This window comes from Anabas testudineus, chromosome 15, assembly GCF_900324465.2.
Source record: "Anabas testudineus chromosome 15, fAnaTes1.2, whole genome shotgun sequence".
NCBI lineage: Eukaryota > Metazoa > Chordata > Actinopteri > Anabantiformes > Anabantidae > Anabas > Anabas testudineus.
The window spans coordinates 6842466-6868546 of record NC_046624.1 but is presented as its reverse complement, the minus strand read 5'-3'; the positions used below and the strand labels follow the sequence as shown (position 1 = coordinate 6868546).

At 42.3% G+C, this 26081-nt stretch overlaps 1 protein-coding gene across 1 annotated transcript; it reads right to left on the bottom strand.

Annotated features, from left to right (window-relative positions):
* Positions 1-490: 490 nt before the first annotated feature.
* On the bottom strand, positions 491-11971 carry LOC113158386. The gene is made up of 15 exons (XM_026354281.1): positions 11122-11971; positions 8533-8570; positions 8139-8265; positions 7979-8028; positions 6967-7072; positions 6364-6522; positions 6142-6259; positions 5711-5772; positions 5405-5530; positions 5213-5307; positions 4955-5116; positions 4641-4834; positions 4217-4346; positions 1754-1947; positions 491-1008 (listed from the first exon to the last, which is right to left on the bottom strand). Exons 1-15 carry the CDS (start codon positions 11969-11971, stop codon positions 762-764), a joined length of 2658 nt encoding a protein of 885 aa, XP_026210066.1. The 3' UTR covers positions 491-761.
* Positions 11972-26081: the final 14110 nt, after the last annotated feature.

The window sequence follows — 26081 nt, the reverse complement described above, 5'->3', positions numbered from 1 at the left end:
AGTGGATTACATTACAATGTACAAAGGGGAGACGTGACTCATTTTTTAAGAAATCCTTTGTTCTGAGCACTGATCAGGCCCATCTTAGTGTTTAATCTGCAAAGAGAACGCTTGCAGACAGGATACTAAGCTTTTGGACATGTCTGTACATCACATATTTTCAGAATCTATCATGTTCTAGCTTTAATTTCAAAAGGTGAAGAATGCGGAGTCCTCATCAGGTTTACATTGTTGTACTCCCCTCCGGGACTTACTCTGCTGCATGCAAAAAAATAAAAAATGCTTATCACATATGCAGTGGAGCGAATGCTTCTGTGTCTCTTCTATTTACTTTTTTATTTTCCCTTGTGGTACAAAAATATGATGTAAAACAAATGAGATCCAGATTGAAAAAAAGAAGTGAATGTGGTCTTGGGGTTTTTCATTTTTATAGAAACATGTTTTTTCATTTGATTTGTTCTGCACATAGATTGAAAGAATGTGGATTATACATCATTATACTAAGGACAGAGCTATGTGTGAGGATGCATACTTTTTATTTTTTTAAAAAGTCAAACAAAAACAACACAGAAACAACAGTTGATACTCCTACTTTAAAACACCTAACCCTAATTCTTTGCTAAACTCTCTAAATAACACTTTTTTAATACAAAAACATGATCACTGTTGGAGAAAAGATACTTCACATTGTGGTCTGTAACAATTTGTTCCATCCTCATCACCACTCTGTAGTTATATTTTTATTTCTATCCTTCATATCGTCAGATGGCCATCACCTTTCGTTGTGGAGGGGTTGCCACGGTGACCACATCATCCCTTTCTTGACAGATTGTTTGCGTGGGACCAGGATTGACCATGTGATGCCGGAGCAGAGATTGCTGCTGGGAGGTGAGGATGGGCGGGGGCTGGCGAAGAACAACAATTTGAGCACTGGGCCCCTGCAGCAGGAGCTTAATCAGCTCTTCTTGTGTAGAGTTGAGCACCAGTACACCATTCACCTCCACCAGCCTATGGGGTCAATTAGAGACAAGTATGAAAATATGCAATGTAGAAACAGTAATGTACATTTTGTACATCTTGTGCCAACTAATGAGGCTGAAGAATACTCAAACATTGCTTCTTAGAAATGAGAAGTTGAACGGGAAACTCTAATCAATATCAAATATTTATTTCGCTGCAGGCAGAGGTTGGGCAGCTCTAATGTGCATTTATTTAATAGGCAACAAAGGATATCAAAGAAATTGTATATCACAGAACGTGAAATATTAAAAACATCACAGAGCTCATTAAAAATTCCCTTCACTGTATTCTTATTTATAGCGACCCAGGTGAAACTGACAGGGAAATAGCAAACCTTTCTATCTTATTATTAGCTGTGTAATGAGCATTGGCACAGAGGCTGTAAGTGATCACACACACACACACAGTGAGATTCAAAGACTCTATGTCTATCCCTGTGCTGTCATGTAGGTTTCTCTTTCTTTGGCAGGACTGTGTGTTTGTATAGTGTGAGAGTCCTGGGTATCTAAGCATATATTTCTTTTAATGCAGTAATTGCTAAATTACACAAAGTTTCTTGATCTGCTCCATTCCTCTCTCTTCTGCATCCAAGTATTATATTACAGAGTTTGTCTGCTTCGGGGCCAATATCTTTCTGGTTTCCATAGCTACCACCAAATAGAAAATGAGAGCGATGAAAAACAATAGGAGCGGTAAGATATTCAATACTACTCTTATTTGTTTTGCATGTTACCTGTCATCCACACGGAGGTGAGACTTGTCCACCTTGACCACTACCAGTCCGCCGGCTTCTCGGTGGTGACACGTAAAACCATACTGACCATCTGCGCCCTGGTTCTCCTGTACAACTAGCAGCATAGCCGGATACTGTGGAGACACCAGCTGGCTGAGGCTACACATGGCCAAACTCTTTGTTTGAGCTTTCTCCTAAATGCAAATATAAAAAAACAAAGCATATATGTTCATTACTGTAACCAAGCGCAACCTCTGGCATCACTGTCTCAACCTTTAGAGTCAAAGAAGGGTTTCAGAGTGTCTACAACATGAAACTAACATCAGCTAAAAATGTAGCTTTATTTCTTGAATTGAGCCTTAAAGATTACAGATACTACCACATGCACGTCTCCAGGAGGTAAAACTGGGGCTGGGTTAAAGCCAGAAGACCACCAAGATGTAATGATTAGCTTAGGAGGAGATCACACCACAAGTAGCTTGCAGGGATCAGAAATAACTTATGAGTCTGACCACTGAATTCCAATGTTCCCTTATCCAACCTCTTGGCATACTCCCCCTCTCCCCCTGAATGGCGTGTGAATGCCTTGCAGCAATAGATGCCGCCTTGCTGGGGTCAAGGGTCAAAGCTAAGGCCTCTCTCTCCTCAGACAAGTGGCCAGACAGGATATAACCACGGAAACGCAGCCGAAGCCCCTTGAGAAGCGCGCTCTTAATACACATCATTTTCCCTTTTAGTTTGCCACAAGATTGGACACACTCCAAGAGCCCGAGGAATCTTTTCTTCATAATGTTGTTTATTCACAAGATCTGATCAAATCCTAACCTACCTGGTCCAGACACAGATATACCACATACACACCAGACACAACCAGTAGATTGTTCACTGATTCACAAAGGTCACTCAAGTGCAAAATAATTACCATATCTTTTTAGTAATAATAAGAATGTGAGTATAAGTTATACATTTTTTAAATACCATGATTTGCCTGTACTCCAGTGAGCTACAAGTGAGTGTGAGTTAAACTTAAATGTAAGCAAAGATGAAATAATGGGAGACTGTCTGACCAACCATAACTCCTGTCATGGACATTCTGTATAAAAGCTAAAGAAACGTCCCCATTACTCAAAACTCACGCTATGCTGACAGATGGTGTAAGTCTAAAATGTGTGCAAAACAATAATCTTCCTAATTTCCGCTCTTCAATGGTCTGTTTGAAGTTTTCGAGTTGTCTAAGCTAAATTGCTTATTTAAAATCATTTCCGCCATTTGTTGTCCTTCCCCTCCTCCCGCCACTCTCTCCCTCTGTTTCCCTTTCTACTTCCCTTTCGAACGCTTTATTGATGCTCCGCAGTTGTAGCAGATCCCGGAGATTAGACTGCTGATGATGAAATATTTCCTAACTGTCTGTAATGCAGGGCAGCCTACAAGACCAAACACGGGGCGGTCTGCTCTTTATTAGAGCAGCGGCCACATCAGTTCCCAGGCTGCTCCTCAGCTCTGACCTGTGTGTTAACTCTGATTAGGTCATATGATAAACATTAGCGCTGCTGCTGTTCCCACAAACTCAGCACCTAAAAAAGCGTGGCCTCGGGGCGGCAATGTGACACGGGGCACCTTTCAAAGCCGAAGCCGCGTGTGTCCTTTCATGGCACCTCGTTAGGGCTTCTCCAACGGGATTAAAGAGCCACATTAAAAAAGAAGGTGGGCTCCTCCGGGGATAGATGGAGATAGTTTTACACATGCCGGCCCATTTCTCCGTTGCACTCTCCCAGTGGCTTTTGTCACACGCATTCCATTGTTGGTATGGTCACAGGCTCTCGGATGTCAGCCCTAAACATAATTTTCTCAGAAAAAGCACATGTTCATCCAAAAGGCCTCACTCAGCCTTGCCCACTCTCACAACTAAATGCACAGCTTAATGATTCAAAGCGGACTGAATGGAGCATTGTGCTGTCACTCAGGAGAACAGTGAAGAGAAGATCAAACATAGTGGACATAGTAGTGTCAGGTAATGACCTCCCACATCAGGAAGCTGTTGCCATCTGTCCCAGTGTGTGCCGCTTGTACCGTCAGACAATCAAGCGTATGCATTAATATATGGACTTCTCATATTCTGTAGATTGATGTACCCTCCGGGCCTGTGATTATCACAATATGCCTTTCATTAGTGAGGAAAATACTTCTATTGCACAAGTTGTTCTGATGTGATTAAAGACAGAGAGAAGGATTTTAGTATCCCATACCACACATACTTCTCACAATAAGTAGTGTTGTTTTGGGGGCAAAGCTGTTTCTCATTGTTTAATTTTAGCAATCAAAACATTCTCTGACTGTGAACATACAGCTTTCCCACAAATTGGTGTAAATTTCTGATTGAGGTCCAGACCTTGAACTGGTTAGTGAAACTGTGCAGTAATGCAAATGAACCGTAAAATGTGATCTTACTTTGGTCAATAGTACCTTAACGTAGCTTTCCTGCAGAGCATTTTGGAGATGAGCCACCTGTCGGTTGAGATGTACCATAGAGATTTCCTCCTTAAAGACTTGGCAGTTAAACTTCATCTTTTCCAAGAGATGAACCTCCAAGTGTCTGAATGAAACAGGACATGTTTCACAAAAGGGCACAGAACCACACATATAAATACATATTTGGTTTAAATTTTGCGGTTATGATTTATCCACTCCTTTATCCGCTGTTTTAGTTCTACGCTACCATCACATTTTGAACTGTATATGAATGGCAGCAGTTATTCCCATTTATATTCAAATCAGTGTGTTTATTTTGGAGTCTGTAATTAATCTGCCTGTGAAGTCTGTGGAAGATTGAAGAAATATTTCATGCGTCATTGAACTAGCTACTAATTAACAAAGCCTGTCCACCTACTTCTCGTTAGCAGCCGACTCGCTGATGTTGTCTCTGAGGGTCTGCAGGCTCTGCCTCTTGTCGTTCAGGCGGCTTTTAACCGACTCTAGTCTCTGCTTCAACTCAGCAGAGTGAAGCGTGTCTACGTTCACTTCTCCATCCATGTTCTTTAACTCTGAGCAAAATGCCACCAGACTGTGGTGGAGCTCCTGAACCTGTGGGGCCAAAGACATCAGTTTGGTCTAAATGCTTACATTTACATAGTGTACTTGTAGTTGTGGCGCAGCCTATTACATATTGCTATATTGTAGGTGTAGCTGAAAAGACATAGTGACCTGAAGTATGACGTTTTGTAGCGAGTCAACCTGTTGTTTTAGCTCCTTGATCCTCTCTTCTTTAGCTGGCTGATTGCCCTGGAGATTTTTGTTGATGTTGCAGTTTTCATTGGTGCTGTCGACTTCTGGAGTGTTTTCACAGGCGGGACTTGTTGGTTTCTCCTGTGATGAAAGAAACTCCAATGAGCATCTTTACAAGGTTGATGTCTAGTGTGAAATGGGACTATCTACAATCTGTAAGTAAGTAAGGAAGTGTACCATTTTACACAAGTGGAGCTCCAACTGTCTGTTCTCTGATTTTGATGTCAGTAGACTCCCAATGTGCTGGTCTGGCAAGAGCCCCTCTAATGAACCTTCAAGTCAAAGCATACAGTATGTGCACTATCCACAAACAGTGTGTGTGATCAAACACTGCACCACTGTATGTGGTGTACATCATGGATCGCTCACCTTGCTGTTCCTTCAGTGTGAACAGACTTTTTTCTTCTGTCACTCCCAACATTTTCATACATGAATCCATGATTTTTCCCACAGTTGTTTCCTTTGGGGTTCGAAGATGAACTATTCTTTCTGAAGCTGCAATGCAACATGACAAATGTGAGTTTCAGTATAACTTTATGTTCAGTCAGATTCCTGCACAAACACCAGTAGTAGTAGTACATTGTCCTCCCTTTAACTGTCACATCCACCACAAGCTGTCACATTTTCTATCCCAGTTCTTGTTACATTTGAATTTGAACCCACTCTGTTACTCACCGTTAATGGTAATCTCTATCAGCTGAGAATTGTTGTGCCCCATGTAGTTTGGGCTGGTGTTTCTATAATGGACAAAGTCAAGAGATTAAAATGTAAAGCTGATTTTGTTATTTATTTGTTTCACAGTATGTCATGATTCCTGCCCCAGCACGTCCAGTCAGCCTCCACCCTCGTATTAAACTCATTCTTATTTCCTCAGGATGCTGCATGCATATGTTCCTGAGCCCCACCACTAGATGCCCCTATACTTCACCTCCACTTCCAGTCACCTTCCCCACCGACTTACATACCTGTTGCCCATTAGTCTGCTCACTATTGATAACATTACCTCCACCTGTTCCCTGTCAGATAATCATGATTCTGTGTTTGCCTTCAGATTACAATATGGACACTGTGTCTGTATACTTTATGCATATAAAGGAACTCTGTACCTGAGTTTGAGGGAACGTCGATTCATGCTCAGGCAACTCACATGAGGAGATGACTTAGACTTGCTCATTGACATCAGTGTTGTAGTGAATGTCTCAACATGTTTAGGCCCCAGTGATTCTATGACCATAAAAAACACACTAGTAAACACCCCTTTGAATTCTCATTTTGCATAAGGTGTAGAAAATGTTGCTACTGTTCTAATAATGAAAAGAAAAACGTACCAAGCAGGGAGTCGAGTCTCTGGGTGATGCTGCTGGGTGGGTGCAGCTCGTTATAAATGGCTGACAGTAACTGTTCTCTATCGTCCAGTGTGGAAATATTGAGGATGCCCAATGTTTTCACATTTACTGATGCTATGTCTGTGCCGCACAGCTTTGCTTCTGAAAGAGAAATAATACAGGAAAAGATAAAACATCTCATTACTATTACTTTTTTGTTCTCTTGTTTTACCTTATTCTATAGTCATGTTTCCATTATGTGTAGAGTATGTGGGCTTTTAATAAGTATGTGTGTTTTTTGAATTACAGTGTAGACCTAGATTAACCAGAGTTTGTCTTGGCATGACATAAAATTAATAAGAGTCGAGTTATTTCTAAATTATTTAATGTTATTCATGCTGGAGCTAGACTATGAAGAAAAGTATCCAAATCTAAAGTTGTACAGAGGCTCATGTAGTAATGGTGTCAAGTCTTTTCATCTTCTTTTCCTTTACTATCAGCATTTTTAAACAGATGTTTAGTTATTCTATGGTGAAGATCAATCAATGTATACATTTGTCACAGCCACAGGCTCAGACAGGAGAAGGTCAGAAGAATGTATTTTACCTCTGATGAAAGGGAGACATTTCTCCAATCCAATGCTGCTAAACCACTGGCAGATTTCCTCTGTGCTCAGCTCTTGGAAAGATTTGGCCACTTGCCTGGCCATGTCCTAGGGAGAAGAAGAGGTGAGGACAATTCAGGCTCAACCAGCAGTGTGCAAAAAAGAAAGAAAGAAAGAAAGAAATAGACTTAGTAGGAGACAAGACATCAAGACAAAACATGATTAAACTCCAGTTCGTCATTGTCTGCGTCACTGACTCATTCAAAGTAAGTATGACTGTGTTGGTTATCTCAGTTTCAACATATTACAGCAAATAAACTCATTTGTGGGTTTAACTGTAAACAAATGTTTAAAAGTGACAAAGACATGTTTACTTTGATGGGGAAACTAAACAAGGGTTTCTATATAATTGTTACCTTGGTCACAGATTCTCTGTTTATGGTGTTCCTGGGAATAAAACTACAGCGTTCTCTGCTGCCAGTGGAGGCTTTACAAGGTGACTTTGGAGTGATTAGGTAAATTGAGGTGTCTTAAGGATTTAGCTATTAGGTTATAAGACAGAAAGACCTTTTGAAAACAAAAAATCCTATTAGATCATAATTCACCAAACCCACATAAATAATCTATTGTTTCAGCCATTTCGTCTAATTTGGGGTCCCAGTGCGAGGCTGTAGTGTGAGGCGTGGCTGCTTAAGGTAGGTGTTGGCTGCATGATTCATATGTAATTTATGGGGTATAGAGGAACATAAGGCAGCTGATAATGCTTGGAATTGGCTATAAGTGTGAGACATGAGCAATTTGCCATTAAAAATGCATGCATCGCTAAGGATACATGAAGTCTTGGTTGGCAAAGCCTGGACACAGAGACTAAAATCCTGAGACTATTTGCAGAGTCATTGCTTTGACAGATCAAGGGAGCTGGGAAATATAAACAGAGCATGTTCTGTAATTGCAGCAGCTCTGGGCTGTGTGCTGATGCCACCCTGAAGGCCCTGCTTTGATGGTTTACAGTACCTTCTCAGTGAAGTTTCCATTCTGATCCTTGGACTGTGGCATATATGATGCTGCACGAAAAGGCATCGAGAGAGACGCTGAATTCCAAAGTAGTTTTTGAATTTTATATCAGAACAGTGCACATTCGTTTTGTTTTATGATATCATAAAGCAAGACTCACCCACGGTTATGCGTCGTTGTCGTGGCGACCCCGCTTCCTGGTCCTGGTCTGTGGTCTGGATGGAAGCATGGAACGTGGCGCTCCTGGTCAGCGTTTCCCCAAAGCCGCAGGAGTGACTTATGGGTCTCTGTGTCATGATGCAGATTATATGTCACATTAAACTAGAATCTAGTCCAGTCTAATCATTTTTAAATCCCTGACTCAAGTCAAACTTGAATAAAGATAACTTTTAACTAGCCTACATTAAAGGTGAGTGTCTGATATGTTGACCTCATTGACATGTGATACATGACATGACAAGATATGATATGTGACTTATAAAGACATCATGATGAAAGCACTGAAATGGATTCCCCTTTGGAGAGTAAGGAAAGAGGCAGAGCTCAGTCTTTACCATGTTAGAGCATCTCATATCTGTGTTCCTCAGGTCACCTGTAGAGTAACACAGAGAAAAGTCAACATCACAGATACTGTAGCTCTGTATGTATGTTAAAATAAACTACAGTATTGATTGAAGTCCCTGTTTTCGCCTTGTAAAACCTTTTTATTCTTATGGTTCTAGGCCTTATCAGCCTTTTTCTGAAGTACAGGTCACTGAGGCTATTTGCATTACATTAGCTACTGCTGATACTGGACACAGCTTGATGGGGTAGTTTGGCAACCCATCAGACACACTAACGTCCGTCTGGTTGATGACATATTTCTCTGACAGCCCGAGTTCTTTCCCACAGAAAGCACATTTTCTTACATATTCCAAATGTCCCTTGGTCAGCGAGCTGATATCGTTTTTTTTATGTTAACATAACAAGCGAGACAAATGAGGCTGAGAATATGGCATCCAAGCTGGAGCTTTCTCAAGGCAACACAACACCGTGATGTGATGTATGCTGTAATGTTTGCCGTTCTCATTTATAGCTACTTTAAAGTTTTATATCTTGACAAATTGAAGCGTCAAGACCCCCGTTCAAATGAGAGTAGTCATTTCAAATAGTTTACTCAACAAAAGAATTCAGCCTAATTTCTTAAACACGTGTTTTTCATTTCAGGGGCCTGTTTCTGAAAGGCTGGCTTGACATGGATGGGGGTTTAGATGGAGTCAGAATCAGATAAGACAGTGTAATTGGTTTATGTGTGTCAGCAGTGGAATCCTGTCTGGGTCCTGGAGAGAGTGGAGTAGAAGGAGGGGGGGGCAGTAAGTTGGCACTCTCTTCATCACCTGGATGGCCTGTGAGTCACTCTGCAGAGGATCATAAAATCTGGCCCAAAGCTAAGCCAAGTCAGAGCACTCTCCACACAAAACACAACAGTCTCGACTCGAACAGTCAACTGAGAAAAGCGATGAGTCTTGGCTAAATGTGAAAACATGTAGGAGCACCCTCCTCTAGCTGACCTCAGACATAACAGTGTCTTTGAAATTCTGAGAAAATGATTTCCAGTCTCGCTCTGTGACTTCTTTTCACCATGCATGGGAGAAGGGACACGAGATGGAGAGCTGTCTGAGAATGTAATGGAGGGTAGCAGTACACCCACCCTACCACAGTCATGTTCAGACTTCACACAGCCAGGAAAAGTCCAATCAAAACAAAGAAGGACAGGAAATTCTGCGCAGGCTTAGGGACACAGTCTGGTGTTGCCTTAAACGGTGAAATACCCAGTAAAGGAGAGATGGACATCATTCCCAGTCTGAGTTGGCTCAGTAAGGACTTGTCAAAGCAGGACGGAGTCTCTGAAAGTTGACTGGTTAGCAGAGACAAGCACATTGCATCTTTGCATGCACTTAGTGCTGGACAACTTTTGACAACCATTCATTCACTGACACACACACACACACACACACACACACACACACACACACACACACACACACACACACACACACACACACAGGGTTAATGATAAAGTTCAGACGTAGTCATTTATATAGCAGAGAGGCAAAAGCAACGCTTATGGCTCCTAGTATTATTGTCCTGTCTCTTGTTTGAAAAGAAAAGTAAGCTCTCTGACAGACGACCGAGGGAGGAGAGCATGCTGAGTCACAGGAACCTAAAACCTGGGAACCGCCTGCCCAGCAATGCACTGGGAACACACACACAAAAGCTAAAAAGGGATTCCAACAAAGGGGAACTTCTGCAACTCCCAAAGGAGGCGTTTGAGGTACTGTAGCCTTGTCACATAATGACTGCAATTTCATCTGAATGGGGAAATGAGATCAAAATGAGGAGGCAAAACAAGAGCACAGCAGCTGGATGACCTGGACCATCATCTCAGGCCATGTATCTGTGACCTAGGGTGGACTACATTAAAATAAAAAGGGTTTAAACATAATTAGTAATGAATTAATCAGTTAATAAGCAGATTTTCCTTATTTAAATGTACCCAAGTTGAACTCATGCGACAAAACATTTATTCCAGTGTTAAACAACAGAGATTAGTCACATTTTGGGAAATGTGTTTGTTTTTTGTTTTTCTTGCCTCGGATGATATCAGTGCTAATTCTTTCTGTATGTGTTCAGTCAAGAGAAATATTATGTTTCCCAGTAAGCACTGGCAGTGCGACAGTGGCCCAGCATGCCAGATCCATGAAAATCTGAAGATAAATGGTATTCAGTTATTATTCAGTTCATCATTTTCACCTGTTACACAAAATGTATTAGAAAGTCAACAAAGAAAGAAGTTTCTGGGTCAAGTTCCTGTAGGTTTGGGTTTTTCACACAGTCACAGGACAGCGTCAGGGAGTTTTGGAGTTATACTAACATACATACTGAGTGACAAAGTTAGAAGATTCAAAGCTATGCCAAACATCAAGGAGCCACCTTGCTGTGTAAATGCGTAAACGAACCCCTAACTCACTCAAGTGTTAACTAAACTCTTGTCATCTGTCTTATTTTAAGGGAGCAAACAACACATTTCTCCAAATATCAAAGTATTACTTCTGGTGTGAATTTCAGTGAAGCGGCAGAGATGCTGATGCAGTTAGACTCACTTTTGTGAGAGTACTCGGGGACAGGAGCCACCTGGTAGGCACCGCGCAAAAACCTGGGCTTTGCTTTCCCTTTATCCCCATCCTTGGCTGGCACCGCCTCCCTCTCTTCTCTCAACTGATCTTTCGGGCTCTTTTCAGGCTCAGATGCACTGTCAGTAACAACCTCATTGTCAGCCACTGTGAATCCCTCTTCTGAGTCCCCTGCCTCCACACTTTCCGTCTTTTCATCACAACTCTCCTGGTCACTTGGAGGAAAGCTTCCATCGCTGCCAGATGTATGTGCTACACTGTCCTCTGAATTATTGTCAAAGAACTGATCGTCGTCAACAACATCAGAGGGGGTGGGTGGGATCAGATTAATGACAGGGGGTGTCAGCAGCGTTCCAGAAGCTGTTGTGCTATCGGTGCCACTCTCAAATAACAACAGCTCTTCCTCTTCTGTTTCACCATCTTCTCTACTGGTAAGAGTGACGGCCGGTTCCGCCTGGAGCTGTGGAGGGAGTGAAACCAGAGGTTTCAGTCGTTTCTTTTTCTGAACCCTCTGGCAGGAAGAAACAGAGCTGAGTGAGCGGGCCACGCTGGTCCTCTGGGTCAGGGGGTCCTCTTCAGACAGGATAAAACTGGAATTAACTATCCCCAGATCTTCCACTGTAATCTGGATAGGCTCCTTCTCACCTGATCCCAATTTATCCAAGTGTAGCTGCTGTGGGTCCCTATTAATCTTCTTTTCCTGCTCCTGCAGAGGATCTTTCTCCTCGCCGCAGAAACACGAACAGCAAAAAAACCTGCGTGAATAAGTGCCCCTTCTCCAAGGGCGCTTATAAGGCCACTGTATGTTAGCACTTGCCATGGCAGTAGCTCCCTGACTAGACACTGGCTATATTGCTACACATAGCTGTTTAACAGACTGCAGAGGAGATAAAGAGCATCCACTCATCTGTGGTAAAATACTGTCATGTATGAGAGGCCACAGTATCTACACAGAACAGAAACACTCGTGTTGCTTAGGAGACGAGGGAAAAAAATGAATGAATTCATGCTCTTGGGGTCAGGTGAACACTTGAATTGAACGCTGGGCCTGATCAGTATGCTTTGATATGTTAAACGGCATCATTGTAGATGCATCTCTGGTTTCATGGGGCTCTGATATGACAGCAACACTCTTGGCATAGGTTATATGTAATGTACATAATAACAAGAACAGTAAAATGCTGCGTCTCATTCACCCACCCTCAACTTGGAGTTTAGTATCTTGCCCAAAGACAATTCGGCATGTGAAGGGAGGAGCCGGGAATCGACCCTCCAATCCCACGATTGGTAGACGACTGCTATACCTCCACACGTGTGTGTGTCAGGCCATGTGACTACATTATTACAAGTCAGTGTTCAGTTTCTCTGTGGGTCACCTATCGGAGTACAGCATGTTTGGAAAGAGGTGAGAATATGGGCTGGCGGATGCTTGGTTAGTACAACCCCTATGGCATCGGATGACATTTCCTTCATTCCGCAGGCCCAGTCCTGTTCTCTGCTACATGATAAGTCACCCAGCATCGGCTTAAACCATATTGCCACACCACCCACATTGAGGGCTTGGGTGAAAAGATGATATCCAAAGTTTTTTTCTCACGCCCATAAAGTGACAGCAGAATGATGGGAATAATTACTCCTCACCTTGTGTTGTCTCTTCAGGGTGGAAGGAAGCTGCTACTGTTTGCTTCTTAGACTCTGTCTTTAGTTTTCTCAGTTTGTTTCCATTTGTATCACAATCAGCCATTAAGAATTTAAACTCCCTATGGTGTTAAACTTATTCTACAAATATTTCTTTAGTGCTTGTGTATTGCACAACCCTGTTGGCCTGCCGTACCCACTGGCAGCAGATATAAGCAAAAATGGAGTTCTCTGATACCCTGAGCTTTTCAGGTAGTAAAGTTCCTGAGAGACTTTGTTGCTAAGCACAAATTACAGCACCTTGAGGCAATTTCAGTGGGAGGCCGGCTGACTATTGACAGACTTAGTGCAGGGCTGAAGACTCTTTGTAGTGGAGTGAAAAGTGCTTTTATAACCATGTCACTCAGGGACCCACATCGTGGTTCCCACAGGGAGAGAAGGTGAGATGAAGTGAAGAACATGATGAGATGGGCTCAATTTACCTCTGATTTGGGCATGACACAGTAGAGCTAAGAGGCCAGGATGCACGTTTCAGTACGTTTGGAAAGGTGAGGAGGACAGGCATTAGAAAAGGAAAGTCCCACTTAAAAACAGCTGCAAACCATTTTTTGGAATTGAGAATTCAAGAGAAGAAAATTATAACGTATGTAAATTGGACGGTTCTGCATTGTTGAGGACAAGTGTGAGGGTCTGTTGATAATTATTGTGCATTGTTAAAACATTGTGAAGCACTGTGCAAGGGTGACATGTGACATAATCCTGATCAATACTACATGCCCAACAAAGGGGGGCAGTATGGAGCAGCTGCACAACACTGACAGGACATAAAACAGAACCTACCACTTCTTAGAAGAACCTCCTTTGGTATTCACAAGTCTGGACAAAGTTAAACCACACAAGTGCTTTTCATTCACAGCCTAGTGAGGCCAGCTTTTATGATATCTTGATCTGCTATTTGCAAGAATATCAAATTTTGTCATGATCCTTTTTACATGTTGTTTGAATATACACAAGCTATAGGGGGGAAAGAAAAGATATATGTCGGACTAATGTTCCATCTCCTTTATATGCGGTATGTTTGATATTGAAAATCTGTAACCTTACTGGTAGATTTATGAAAAATGATTTCCTTATGATAAACGTTGAGCGACAGTGTAAGTGACGGAGCAGACAAAGATGAATGTTTCACAGCTGCAGTGGCCTGGGGCCATTTGTGGGAGAGATGACTGAGGCAGACATGGAAACCCACTAGTATCCACTCCGTGAGTGACAATGTAAATTTTAAACTCTTGTTTGTCTCTAACTTTGCCACTTTTTATTTTTGTTTTTTTCTTTTAACTTTCTCTGTGCACCCATGCAGTTACATCGCAGTCTTCATTGCACTCGGTGAGTTAGCGTGCATGTCCAGACATAGGTCTGCGAGTATCTCGAGCATGCTCTGACTGTGTGCTTTTACTGGTCTCGCAACAGGAGAGTGGTAGGTTGTGGACTGCCCCCACACAGCCGTGCAGCCAACATCAACACCAGCCCTCGGCTCTTGGAGCGCTCCTCTCTAACACCAACACCTCTTACTTAGTTGCACCACTGCAAAACATATTGAACATTTCCTGTGACAGACATGTTTCCATAGGCATTAAGGATCAGGGTCCATAGTCAGCAGTGGGTTCTGTGGTGAACATGACCCAGTATGGAACTCACACACACACACACACACACAAAAAGAAAGAAACAGAGGCTTTTTCTATGCTCTAATTGACAGAAGAGGGGAACGCTTCGACCAATCTGTAATCGCATTTACTAAACAAGGCATCAGCATGAGTCAGTTTGCAGATGCAAGGAATGTCGTGGCTTCCTGTGAAACCAGGAGGAAAGGAGGGAGTTATTACTTCAGGATAACATCGACAACCCTCTTTATTTTATTGTGGATTTTGAGGGCCAAACAAGGCAGTGGACTCTTAGAGCAGCCGGGGGGGTCTGCTAAAATAAGCACTCTCAACCGAGGATGTTGAGTTACGGATAAATCAACACATCACCGATCGAGTATTTTCGCCACAGGTTCTCTAAAACAGACGCGTTCGCTTTGCTTACACGCATCTTCCTGTTTGTGCTCGCCACCACCGAACCTCTTGAAAGCTGGACCAAGTGTGCCAAATGTTTGCTGCTTCCCCTGTGGCTGATACCTAATAGCATGAGAAAAGGAGTTTGGTGGGGTGGGGGGAGGAGTGGGAAGTGACCTTGAGGACTTCTGCGTTGAACTTTCGCCTTCACCCACCCCCCCCCCCTATCCGACAGTCCTCCGCTCTCTAATCAATTACTGTTGGCAGTCAGGAGACCACCAATGATTAGCAACAGCAAGAAAGACGTGGTTTGAGGGGTGGGTTGGGGGGGGTTAAAGTGTGAGATGTGGGAGGCTGGGAGGGTGGCGCATGGGGGAAAGGAGAGGGAAGAGGTCCTGCAAACAGCTTTGATCAGAAAGCTGCCTAGAGAAAAGCGAAACACAACAGGACCCCCCTGGTTTAAATGACCCCTGAACAGTTTTATTTATCTATGAGAATGAAAAACAACATCCTTTTGTATTGTGTCTCTCAGACTGTCGCACACGAGCGGACAGCTGTAGATCCCACATTATGTTTACGCTCACACATGCACAGTAGAAACCAGCCGAGGCTGTCAGGCTCTAAGACAACACAGAAACACCACACATAAACACAAACCTTTTTTTTTTTTTTTTTCGAGTCTTTGAAGCAGGAGGGAAATAATTTACAGGCTCTTTTTTTTTTATGAGAATCTGTGCTTGTTCCCACGCCCAGTGTGGCAGGAAAGCTCAACAAAATCATTTGTCTTAGATTGGCTGATTGGCTTGCTGGAATCTGAGTATGTCTTTGACGGTGATGGAGGTTTCATTCGATGCGAGGAACTCTCCCACCACACCCGCCCGCCACTGGCGCTCTCTCTTCTCTTCTTCTCTGACTCTACGGTGTCTGTCCTTTAGGTTTATCTTTTATTTTTACAAAGTGAGAGTGAGGCTGACACAGAAAAGGGGCCCCCGCACTCCAGCCCTGTAGATGTCAGGCATGTTTGTGTCATTTGCGCTCTCCTGTTGTTTTATGGCTCGGGGGGGAAAGGCAGTTTATGTTTGAGGGGAAGAGACTGAGAGATAAGCACAGAGGGAACAATGAAATGAAGCAAGATAAAAGCAGGAGGAAGAATAGTAGGGGTACAACAGCTCTGACTCCATACAGCACAGCAGACTAACGGCAGACTGCAGCAGACTCGCACAAACCTGCTTTACAAGATGTGGCTTCCTCCAGGGCTCTCCATAGCTAGCCCTTTCTCCAACTCTCCCTGCACACAATTAATGGCATTATGAGCACCACTGGAAAGCCTCAGCTAAACAGTTGTGTCTACAATTTTCCCATGGGAACACTAGTTTGTGGAGATGCCAAGCACTCTGAGCGATATGGTTATCTGTTTTCACTGATGTCCTCCTTTGGGAGCTGCGCTGTTGAGATTACTTTAAGGAAATAAAGTAAAATCTAATTAGGTTTTATCTGTCATTTCAAAGCCAACTAGAATTATTATGATACATCACTGAGCAATTCGTGCCGGACTATGACTCAGGCAGTTTTGGAATTCGATCCTCTGTATTGTTTGCTCTGCCGGGTTTGTCTTTGTCATGAGATGTTTTTCACAGCCACACAAGTATGGTCACTGTGATGTCCAAAGCCAGAGCCTCTGAGCCTCATCAGGCAGCCATTTCAAAGCTGCTGTCATGGGAATTTAGAAAGGGGCAGACCAAGGACAAAAGCCCACTATTGGCAACTTGTCCATTTGAAAGCCCTTTTGAGGTTTCCTAACGATGCCCGTGCCCTTATAGAAATCACTGCAAATTAATTTTAACACTCAGTGAAAAGACAGATTAGTGCCGAGAGGATGGCACAAAGGGTGTTAAATATGGCGAGCAGCACGCTGGACCACAGGCCAGGCCTGGGACACATCACCCACAGCTGCCAACACTGACCTATTTTTGCCAAACCAGCTTAAAGATTTTTTTAAGCATCATCTTTTGTGCAACCACCCTGCAAAGCACACCACTGAAGTCTGATCTGCATGATCTCCTTTGGGCACGGTGTGCTTTGATGCTTTTCAGAAAGGCAGTGATAGGGTTTTAATTAAGTGTGGCAGATGATTAGATGGTCTATATTGATTTGGAAGGTTAGGGGCAGATGTTGCAGAACACAAGCAGCTCTATAACGAATACAAACAAGGGCCTGAACCATTGTAGTAGAGAGTTCAGTGATTTACACGACCCTCACTCTTAAACCCAGAGAGAAAGGTGATTTCAGATTCAATTACCTTCTTTGCAAGAGGAAATAGTGAGCAGATGGCAACAATAGTCACGCGCTTCACCATGATCAGCACCGTTCATGGACATCTTTTCTTTGGGATAAATTTACCGTGGCCTCATGAGGTTTTCATTGAAGTGTTAGCACTAGGAGGTGAAGCTTGCCAACAGGTCAATGGCATTAGAGACATGATAGAGGCCCGAGGCCTCAGAATATTTTATGTAAACTCCTTCTGACACCAAACCCCTTGCATAAAAGTTTTGCTTTGTCTGCTTGCATTTTGTCAGTTTGATTTTTGGGGGTGAAAATGATTTTATGTGTGTGTGCAGGAAATTGTCTTTTAACTTCCTGTAATTCATTTTATTTGATGTTGAAGCAAGTATTGACGTGGTCAACCACCATTCATACAGGTCAGCATGTAGGTCAGTCAGGAAAAATTCTTCATGCTATCATAATCTAAAAGAATGTAAATACCGCCCTAAGCAGTTACAAGGGTCTGTGATTGTTTTTTATTGGTTCATGAGACGACTAATTTGTCGTTTATACAGTTCATGAGAGAAACTTATGAAGATAAAGTCTTGGAGGCCAGTCTGAGTTTTGTTTCTGGCTACCACTATGGGAGCAGAGTGAGAACCATATTTGAGAGACGACCAAGTTTTTTAAAACAAATAAATCACCTCCATTTAAGGGAGCATAAATCTGATCTTTTGGGAATGCAGGGACCCTTTTGAGAGAGCACATGCTAAGCTGCTAATTAGATTCATGCCATGGCTGAATGACAAGGGAATGTGTTTACTTTTTGGAAATAGCCATGATTAAACAAATAGGACCGGGGAGAAATGTTGAAACAGTTTTATTGACTACAAACTAAAGAAAGATTGGAGACCTCTAACAGACAAGTTATCTAAAAGACTCTAAAGTGAATTACAGCTATTTATAAAACAGTTATTTGACTGTGTTTAGCCCTACTGTAACAGTATAGCTCCCTCTGTCTTTGGCACGGCTTGCCAAAACTTTGAGTAATAAACAGTGGCTAAAATATACTGTAAACATCAGCCTGTGCAGCAGTCTTAGTCAGCATAATGTGCATTGTGGCTCATCACTCACGACTGTCAGAATTCAGTGATGTATTTACACTCAACAATATGTACATATTAGTGGTGAAGGGTTCGCAGACGTCTGGGATGTGGAAGAAAGATGATTTGTGAAAAAGACGATCTGTGCCCCTGAAAATGAGAAACAGTGTGAGAGGAGAGAGGAGCAGAGAATAGTTCTCGTAAAAGTCAAAAGTGACTGAGCGTGATTTTTCCCAATTACTCTTTGCAGTTCATTCATGCATGAGGGAAATCAGACCAGTTCTAAAAATAAATGGACCGCACCATAGAAGAGGTCTATCCACTCCACTGTACAGTCTGATTGGTGCTGTCTACTAACGACTACTGTGTGGTGTCTAGTTTGTTCTTCTGTTTTCTTCCCTTTGGCACAATACTAGTGTTGATTTACTCAAAAGGCCCCAAAGATATGTTAGGATAATGGGAAGTCTATTCAGGACCGAAAAACAAACAAAAGGGGAGCACACACACACACACACAAACACACACATGCTTCATTTCCCTCTCCACCCTCCATCTCGAACTGAATGATATTAATGAATGTGCTAAAGCTGAATGGCACAAAGGCCACCTTTGAGAGCATAATATCACAACTAATCAGCACCTAAAATGGCTTTAACAACGAACTGGAAACGCACTGGGATCAATTGCACCGTATACCTGTTAATCACCTGTGACGACTATCAGTGTTCACGCGTCTTGCCAACATTTGAGAAAACAGGTCAGCGATCCTTCAATTTCATCAAATGATGTGCTGACAGAAACCTGAACCTTCTCAGCAGCTAAATTAGATTTAGGCAACATAATAATTGCTCATTTCCTGCACTGAATAGACTTTGAAATAACCCCAAGCTTCTTCATCCTCTTGCTATTATGATAATGTGTATGACACCATCTGTTGTTCCATGGACGCCACGTCCAGCTCAGCTTTGGACACATGGATCACTTTGGTGTCTGTGCTCTATAATTTAAAGCATTAATTGAGAATGGAGCTGAAACGCTCTTTAAACACCATTCTTGTTGCAACCCATACACAAGATAATATAATCTCCTCTGTCCTCGGTGCTGCTGAGGTGTGAGTGAGGACTATTTGTGTTCTTTTCTTCCTGTGCTGACGGTTCTCTCAGGAGTCCATTAATGCCGACTGTCTAGTCAAGCTAGACAGCAGCAAGCTGTTTTAGTACTCAGGTTCCTGGTGGTTGCTCTCTCACCTTGACCCCACTGAAACTGGAGACCTTAAATACTGTCTTCCCCTATTTCTTCAAATAGCAACATCTTGGTTTTTTTTTTTTACATCAGTATAGTAAAGTGGAAACTAAGTGTTTCTGCATTCAGAAGAATTTACAATCACATTGTTAGTGATTATGTTTCATTTTCTATTATTTGTTGCGGTTCTCTTTTTTGTCTGTGGCTTCTTTTGTTCATTATATCTAGTTGTTATTGGAAGCAATATGTAGTCCAGCCTCTTGCTTGGTGCAGCCATCTTCTATTGTTGTATTATCAATTTACCTTTGGATCATTTGAACCTATTAAGTGTCCTTCCAACATTTTTTCATTATTTGTAAAAATAAAATAGAATAATATGTATATTATGATGGTTGTGTGTAAATAAAATACAACTTAATACATATTAATATTAAAAAGCAAAGCTGGATGTGCTGACAGTCCAGCACCGGTCAGAGGTCAACGCTCTGAATCTGTTTAAGCACAGGACACCAACCTCTCTAGAGCTTCGCTGACAGACAGCAGCACAAACTGGGGGTCAACCTGGGGGTGAAAAGAGGGAAAAGGTCCATATAGTCAATTTGGTCAGGGCTCATGCTCTTTCACAAAACCACATCACCAGCAGCCCCCTTGCCTCATCCCAGGCCCGGGTGGAATGCAGGGGAATCTGGTGGCAGACAGGATGTTCTTTTTGTACTAGTGCAGAGATCCCGGAGCCAGACAGCATACAGGAGCGATGTCATCCCTGGCCGGGACACGCATATCTTTGTCCCGCTCACAATGTAACAAAGACGTAAATAAACACTGTTACCCCCACCAGTCTTTAACTGTCATTTCAATTAGGCAGAGTAGTGATCGAAAGCCGCGGCCTGTGTTTTTCCCAGCCATGCCGTTACCTCTGACCCCTGCGGCTCGTGCCTGAGGTGATTTTCTTTATTAGTCCATGGGGTCTGTATTTATCCCCATAGCCATCAGTAGCTGGCAGAAATCTGCAGAGTCAACACTCTGCCTTCCTGACTTCTGTTAGCTGCATTAGCACACTGAAGCCCCACAGCCTTTCCACTCCCACTCCCCAAACATCCTCCCTAAGGCCAGATAACATCTCTGTCCCGTCAGTTTATGAGCCTGAAGCCAGGGCTCTGAACATGTTGATGAAGCCATGCTTTCTAGGAAGTCTTTTCATTTAAATACGTGACACCAGACAAAGGGTTTACCAAACGTTTAGAGTTGTGGAAGAGAAGAAAACTGTCTTGACAGTTTGTTATGAACTCATTGGCTGTTTAAACTGGTCTGGCTTTCTATGGTGCCTGACTGATTTTCTTAGCTGGATTTTTTTTTTTTTTTTTGACATTCAAGCACGACTTAAGGAGAAAAGTTATTAATGGAGATAGAGCAAAAGCATGCCAGAGGCTATAATCTCTCATAGTTTTTGTTAAAATAAATATACTGTACATATAGGTCCCCTGACACACACATGCTGTAATATTCGAGGTCTCGACTTTCTAAACTCTCAGTTACAAACAGAACTCAAGGGAAGAAGTTAACAGAGCTGTGACCCAATGATACATTTCCAGGAAGCCAAGCCTTTGGGATTGAAACAGTAAATGTTTTGTTACTGACAATAAATCACAACATTGTTTAATTAGCATCCTCCAAATTCTCATTCATTGTGGTGTGCCTCTGAGATGTTTCCCTCTTTGGCTTTTACTTGCATATTTCTTAAGATATTCCACCCATCAATTTTGCTACTGAGAGAGCAATAGACGCAAATGGTAATTATGCTGGAGGGAAATCTGGTGAAGAATAAAATGGGCCGTTGTGATAATCCTCTTTGGGGATTTACAATCCCTATCAGATAGAGAAAGAGCTATTTGCTTATCTGGCTTCTTTTTTTTTTTTTAACTCTCATTACACGCTTTGTTTTTTACATATAACAAAATGTAACATGAAATTACAACTGCTGCTGCTGCAGATAAAACTCCGTCATTTGAACAAGTGCCGTCTTCTCAAAGCGCCTCCTGCTCTCACAGAATCGGCACAGCAACAATGCTGAAATACCGTTCCACCCACTCTTCTCAAACCATCGGCTTCACCTGAGCCTAATCTCTCAGGGCATCTTAGCTTTACAAAACCCTGTCAACCTGAGTAAGACGATGCCTTGTTGGTGGTGGTCTCTATAGACCAGTCGGGACAATGGATCAAATACAAACCGAGAGGCTTTGAACTATTGTTGTTAGTCTCTTCCCTCTATTGCTCATGCCCACCATGGCCCTCCGCTCCCCCTCTGCTCCTGATATTTTACTCACCATCCGACCAGTGAAAGTGCCTCATTATAAAGGAGGACAAAGCTTCTCATTTGCCTATCTCATCTACCTATGACCTAGATAACGGTGTCTACTCAGTGAGAGTTTGACAGCCAACTCTACCAGGGATTCCCCTCCATCCATCTGACTGCAGAACCATAAAAACAAATGCAGTGTGGAAACTGTGGGTGTGTCGGTAGATCATATTCACTTCAGAGAAAAAATCAAGAACAAATGATTACATGCAAAAAAAAAAAAAAAGGTAATCCAAATGAATAAATTTGACTTTCTTTGTTTTCAGCGCAGCTCCTCTACACTCCATTAAACATGTGCTATGAAACAGAGACAAATAGTCATCTACAAAATGCTTAAAAAAGCTCTGCAAATCTGATTCCAACATGTAACGATAAAAGCGTCATAATTGCACGTGCATGGAAAAAAAAAGTCATCAAACATTTATTGTGTGTTTGAAGAAATCAGCCGCGCACTGACAGCTGTCGAAAAGCAACTTCGGGAGCTTATTTTCTTGTAGATATTGTAGAGCACTGCCAGCTTTGGTGAATAACAATGAATCAGTCAAACAGTGCAACAGAAATCTTTCAAGTTTCCAAATGTTTAAAAAATCGGGCTTTCTTTCGCAAGTGCAATCCAGAGGAATCTGATCCTTGGATATCAATCTCTGTCTGCATGATAAAGACACTGATGACAGAGGAGTTGATCACTAGCCTAGGGTGGGGTCCATGCATATTTGTCTGCAGTTTTACAGTAAATGCTGCTGTCTCCACCCAAACTCAAACCACTCCACAGACTTGTCTTTCTTCCCAAGCTGTCTGCAACTATCAAGTCTAACATATTGTACACACTGCATTTACCTTTATTCCATCAACCATTTCCACAAGACAAGACCACAAGGAGCCTTGACTAACGAGAAAAGCTCAAGAGAACGAAGGGGGAGATTCTGCGAGCCTCACTAAAGTGATCGCTGGCAAAGGCTGCTTATGATACAGGCCTGTCGGTTTCTGCCAGCTGGCACAGGCGCCCTGGTAAAACCGTGCCTGGTGGTTAATGGATCATAAAGGTTTGCTGGGAGCCGCTTCACAGCTCGAGTTGATTTCCCAATGTAACACAAACCCATTAGCGAGGCATTACTATGTATGCAAGCATGGTATTCAGACTCCGTGCAGCAAAACATGGATTTATAGCCCCCTTAAATCATCTGGTCTGGGCAACTAGCTCCAAAAGGCAGTTACACATTTCATCAAAAGAAATGATATAGCTTATCACATAATCACTGTAGAATTATTGGCCTGCCTGAGCCAATTATACTCAACTAACTCATGTTAAAGTGCAAATGCAATTTCCTAACCATGCCTTTCACAGAAATAATCTATTAAATGCAAAATCGTGCCAGTTTTTGTGACTTGTTAGGAGAAGTGCACTGCCTCCGACCCGTCTTTAGAACATTCGCTGCATTGTTTTACCTCCTAGACATTACCAATTGTGCAATGTGAAAGCTGGATTACAAGGTGAGCCTATCATTAGCATGAAAGAAGAGGTTCACTCTTACCTTAATACCAAAAAGCCCTAGATCATCATTGTTCCATGAGCATGAAGCTAAACTGAAGAAATTATTGTATGCTCACTTTCTCTGTTTGAAGATAAGTGACACACTGTAGATAGGTTTGGCATGAGGACAAGCCTGGCTGGCTGACAGAAAGGGATTAAACAGAATTAAGGGAGCCCAGATGCAGGGCCACATGCGCATTCGTTCAAACTAATACTACGACATACTGACACACTGCGCTGGAGGATAAACAATGATCGAAACCATTATCATTAACTCATCACTCAGGACCAATAGCCATCCTCCCACTGTGTCGTATGAGCATTTGCACATTGGAGCTTCAGTATGAACACATGGAAATAAATGTAGTTAGATACCAGCTACTGTAGCTAACAGTCGAGTCTCTGTTTTTACACATGCGGCTTGTATTGTTCCCTTGTCTGTAGCTCTGTTGTTTAAAGCTGATTATAGTCGGCCAGATGGACGCCCAGTGCCCACGCCTAGTCTGTCTTTGCTGCAACTCCTCCCCCAGCGAATGATACACATCTGTATGAGTGGCTGACGAAGAGACAAAAACTAGGTCATGGCTGTGTTTGAAGATAATAGACAAGATAAAAGAGTAGACGTTGTGAGATTAGTGTTTATTATTCTTATTTCTTATTTCTAAGTGTGTGATTTATATTAATCATCACAAAAAAAACCCACATAAGGATACCCACACGATCATTTCCTTTCTTTCTACATAATGTCTCATTTGAACAACGTGTTTCTATATTACTGAGGTCATTGTAGGAAAGCAGGGAGTTTATGATACTGTGGCGTAGTCACCAAGCAATTCCCCAGTCGCAGCCCTGGTTCTCGCCGCGCCCCCCTGGACAGCCTCCCCTGGAAGTCTCCTGTGACCCTCCAGACTTTCCATAAATCTGCTGAGTGATTGCGGTGGTCAATTAACACTCTGTGAATTGGTCCCAGTGGAAAGAGCGGTCACATCCGTAACAGCAAGAAACCGAAGCCGCGGGTTCACTGTGAGTTCTGCAGTAATAACACTGTGGACCTGGTACAATGAAAAATGGGTTGTGGGCCCAAAACTATAATAGCAGCTATTGTGCTGGTAGTCACATGGTCATTCAAGTGCAATATTCAGGAAGGCCATTTCATTACATCCAATACAGCCTCAATCATGTGTGAAATTTGCAGTTTGAATGGACTTGCTATCATATCAATCAACAGCGGCTACAGTGGAAGTCTAATGGAGGCCTTTTCCTCCTGCGGACTCTTTCTGTCTTTGTGCCTACTCATGTTATCGCAGTTTGATTTTAATTTAATTCCAACTTTTAATCAAGAAAAGCCTTTCGCTCAGTGCTGAATCAGGTCACTCACACCAACATGTTTCCTCAAGATTAGAGCAGTAGAATTAGTTCTGTTGCAGGAAGGAAATCAATCAGTAGACCTGCAGACCATTTTTTAGATCCTGAGATTGGACAAAGACAAACCCTAACTTTACACCAACTTTAAAGGAAAATGTAAGTCATTTTGACAAATTCAAATATAAATGAATTTCTAACCACAGTTGTGGTTTCAATTTGCTTGGTGCATGTCACATTGCAAAAAATTGTACAATGGGCATAAAATTGCACACTTCTGGATGGTAGTTCCTCAAAACCATTCATGTTTCTATAATTGGCACGAAAAAAAGGCTTAAAGAATGAAAATTGACAGCCCCAGGAGGAAGTTAAGTTGTGGCTAATTCCTGTGTGACGTCCGTCTGATTTTTGTATTTTCACTTCTGGAAAATTACAAAAATGTTCAAATGCAGCTGCCAGTTCCAACATCATGAAGGTGTGTGTGCTAACACACTTTGCTTAAGGCAATTGAGGCCCTTGCATGCTCCTTCCATTATATGTCACAGCTTAATGAATGAATACACGGGGAATAGTGTAGTAGAAGATCGGGGGAATGCTGACGCTGATGTTTCACTCAGCAGTTGCAGGGAGTTTGGGGAGGAAGCTCCAAAGAGGAAGTGTTGCAGTCAGCATAATGGGACTGATGTTTCACAGAAGCTGTTTCATCATTCTAGTCCATTTATTTCATCAGCACCAAGAAATTACTTTTACTTGTGTAAATCAGGTTTTTACTCGTCATTGTGATTTTGTCCAGAGCAGGTGATCATTTTCTTTTTAGCCACTGGTATTTGTTTGTGTATCATTTGAATGAAACCACGTGTTATTGTGGCAATAATACATTTTAAGGGACTAAATATTTTAAAAGGAAAAATAATAAGAGGGCTTGTTTTTTAATTAAGTGCATTGCCTTTATTTCCCAGCTCCAAATGTTCATTATCGTGGAATTACATCATCTGTGGTCGCACTTTTGGGTGTGTGTTGGTTGAACACATTTACTTTGTTTACAGATGTTGTGACTTGGAGTGTGGAAAATAGGTGGTCAGTACCCCCACAAAACCCTTAATTTGCACTTTGTCAGCCTTCCTTTTTATAATGCTGCAAACAATTATGTATACAAGGAACATCCCATAAAAGACGCTAATATAAACATTTTATGGCTGCAGACAATCTTTTCCCCAGCACAAAGACATCATAGGAAGTCAACACATGACCTCATCACCTAAATTTTATATCTGGAATTAAAATTTACACCCTGCAAGGTGCTTAGCAGAAAATCAGTCGCGGATACTTGATTTATCTGAACATGCTGTAGAGTGTTCGAGCCTCGTCCGGCTTTGTAG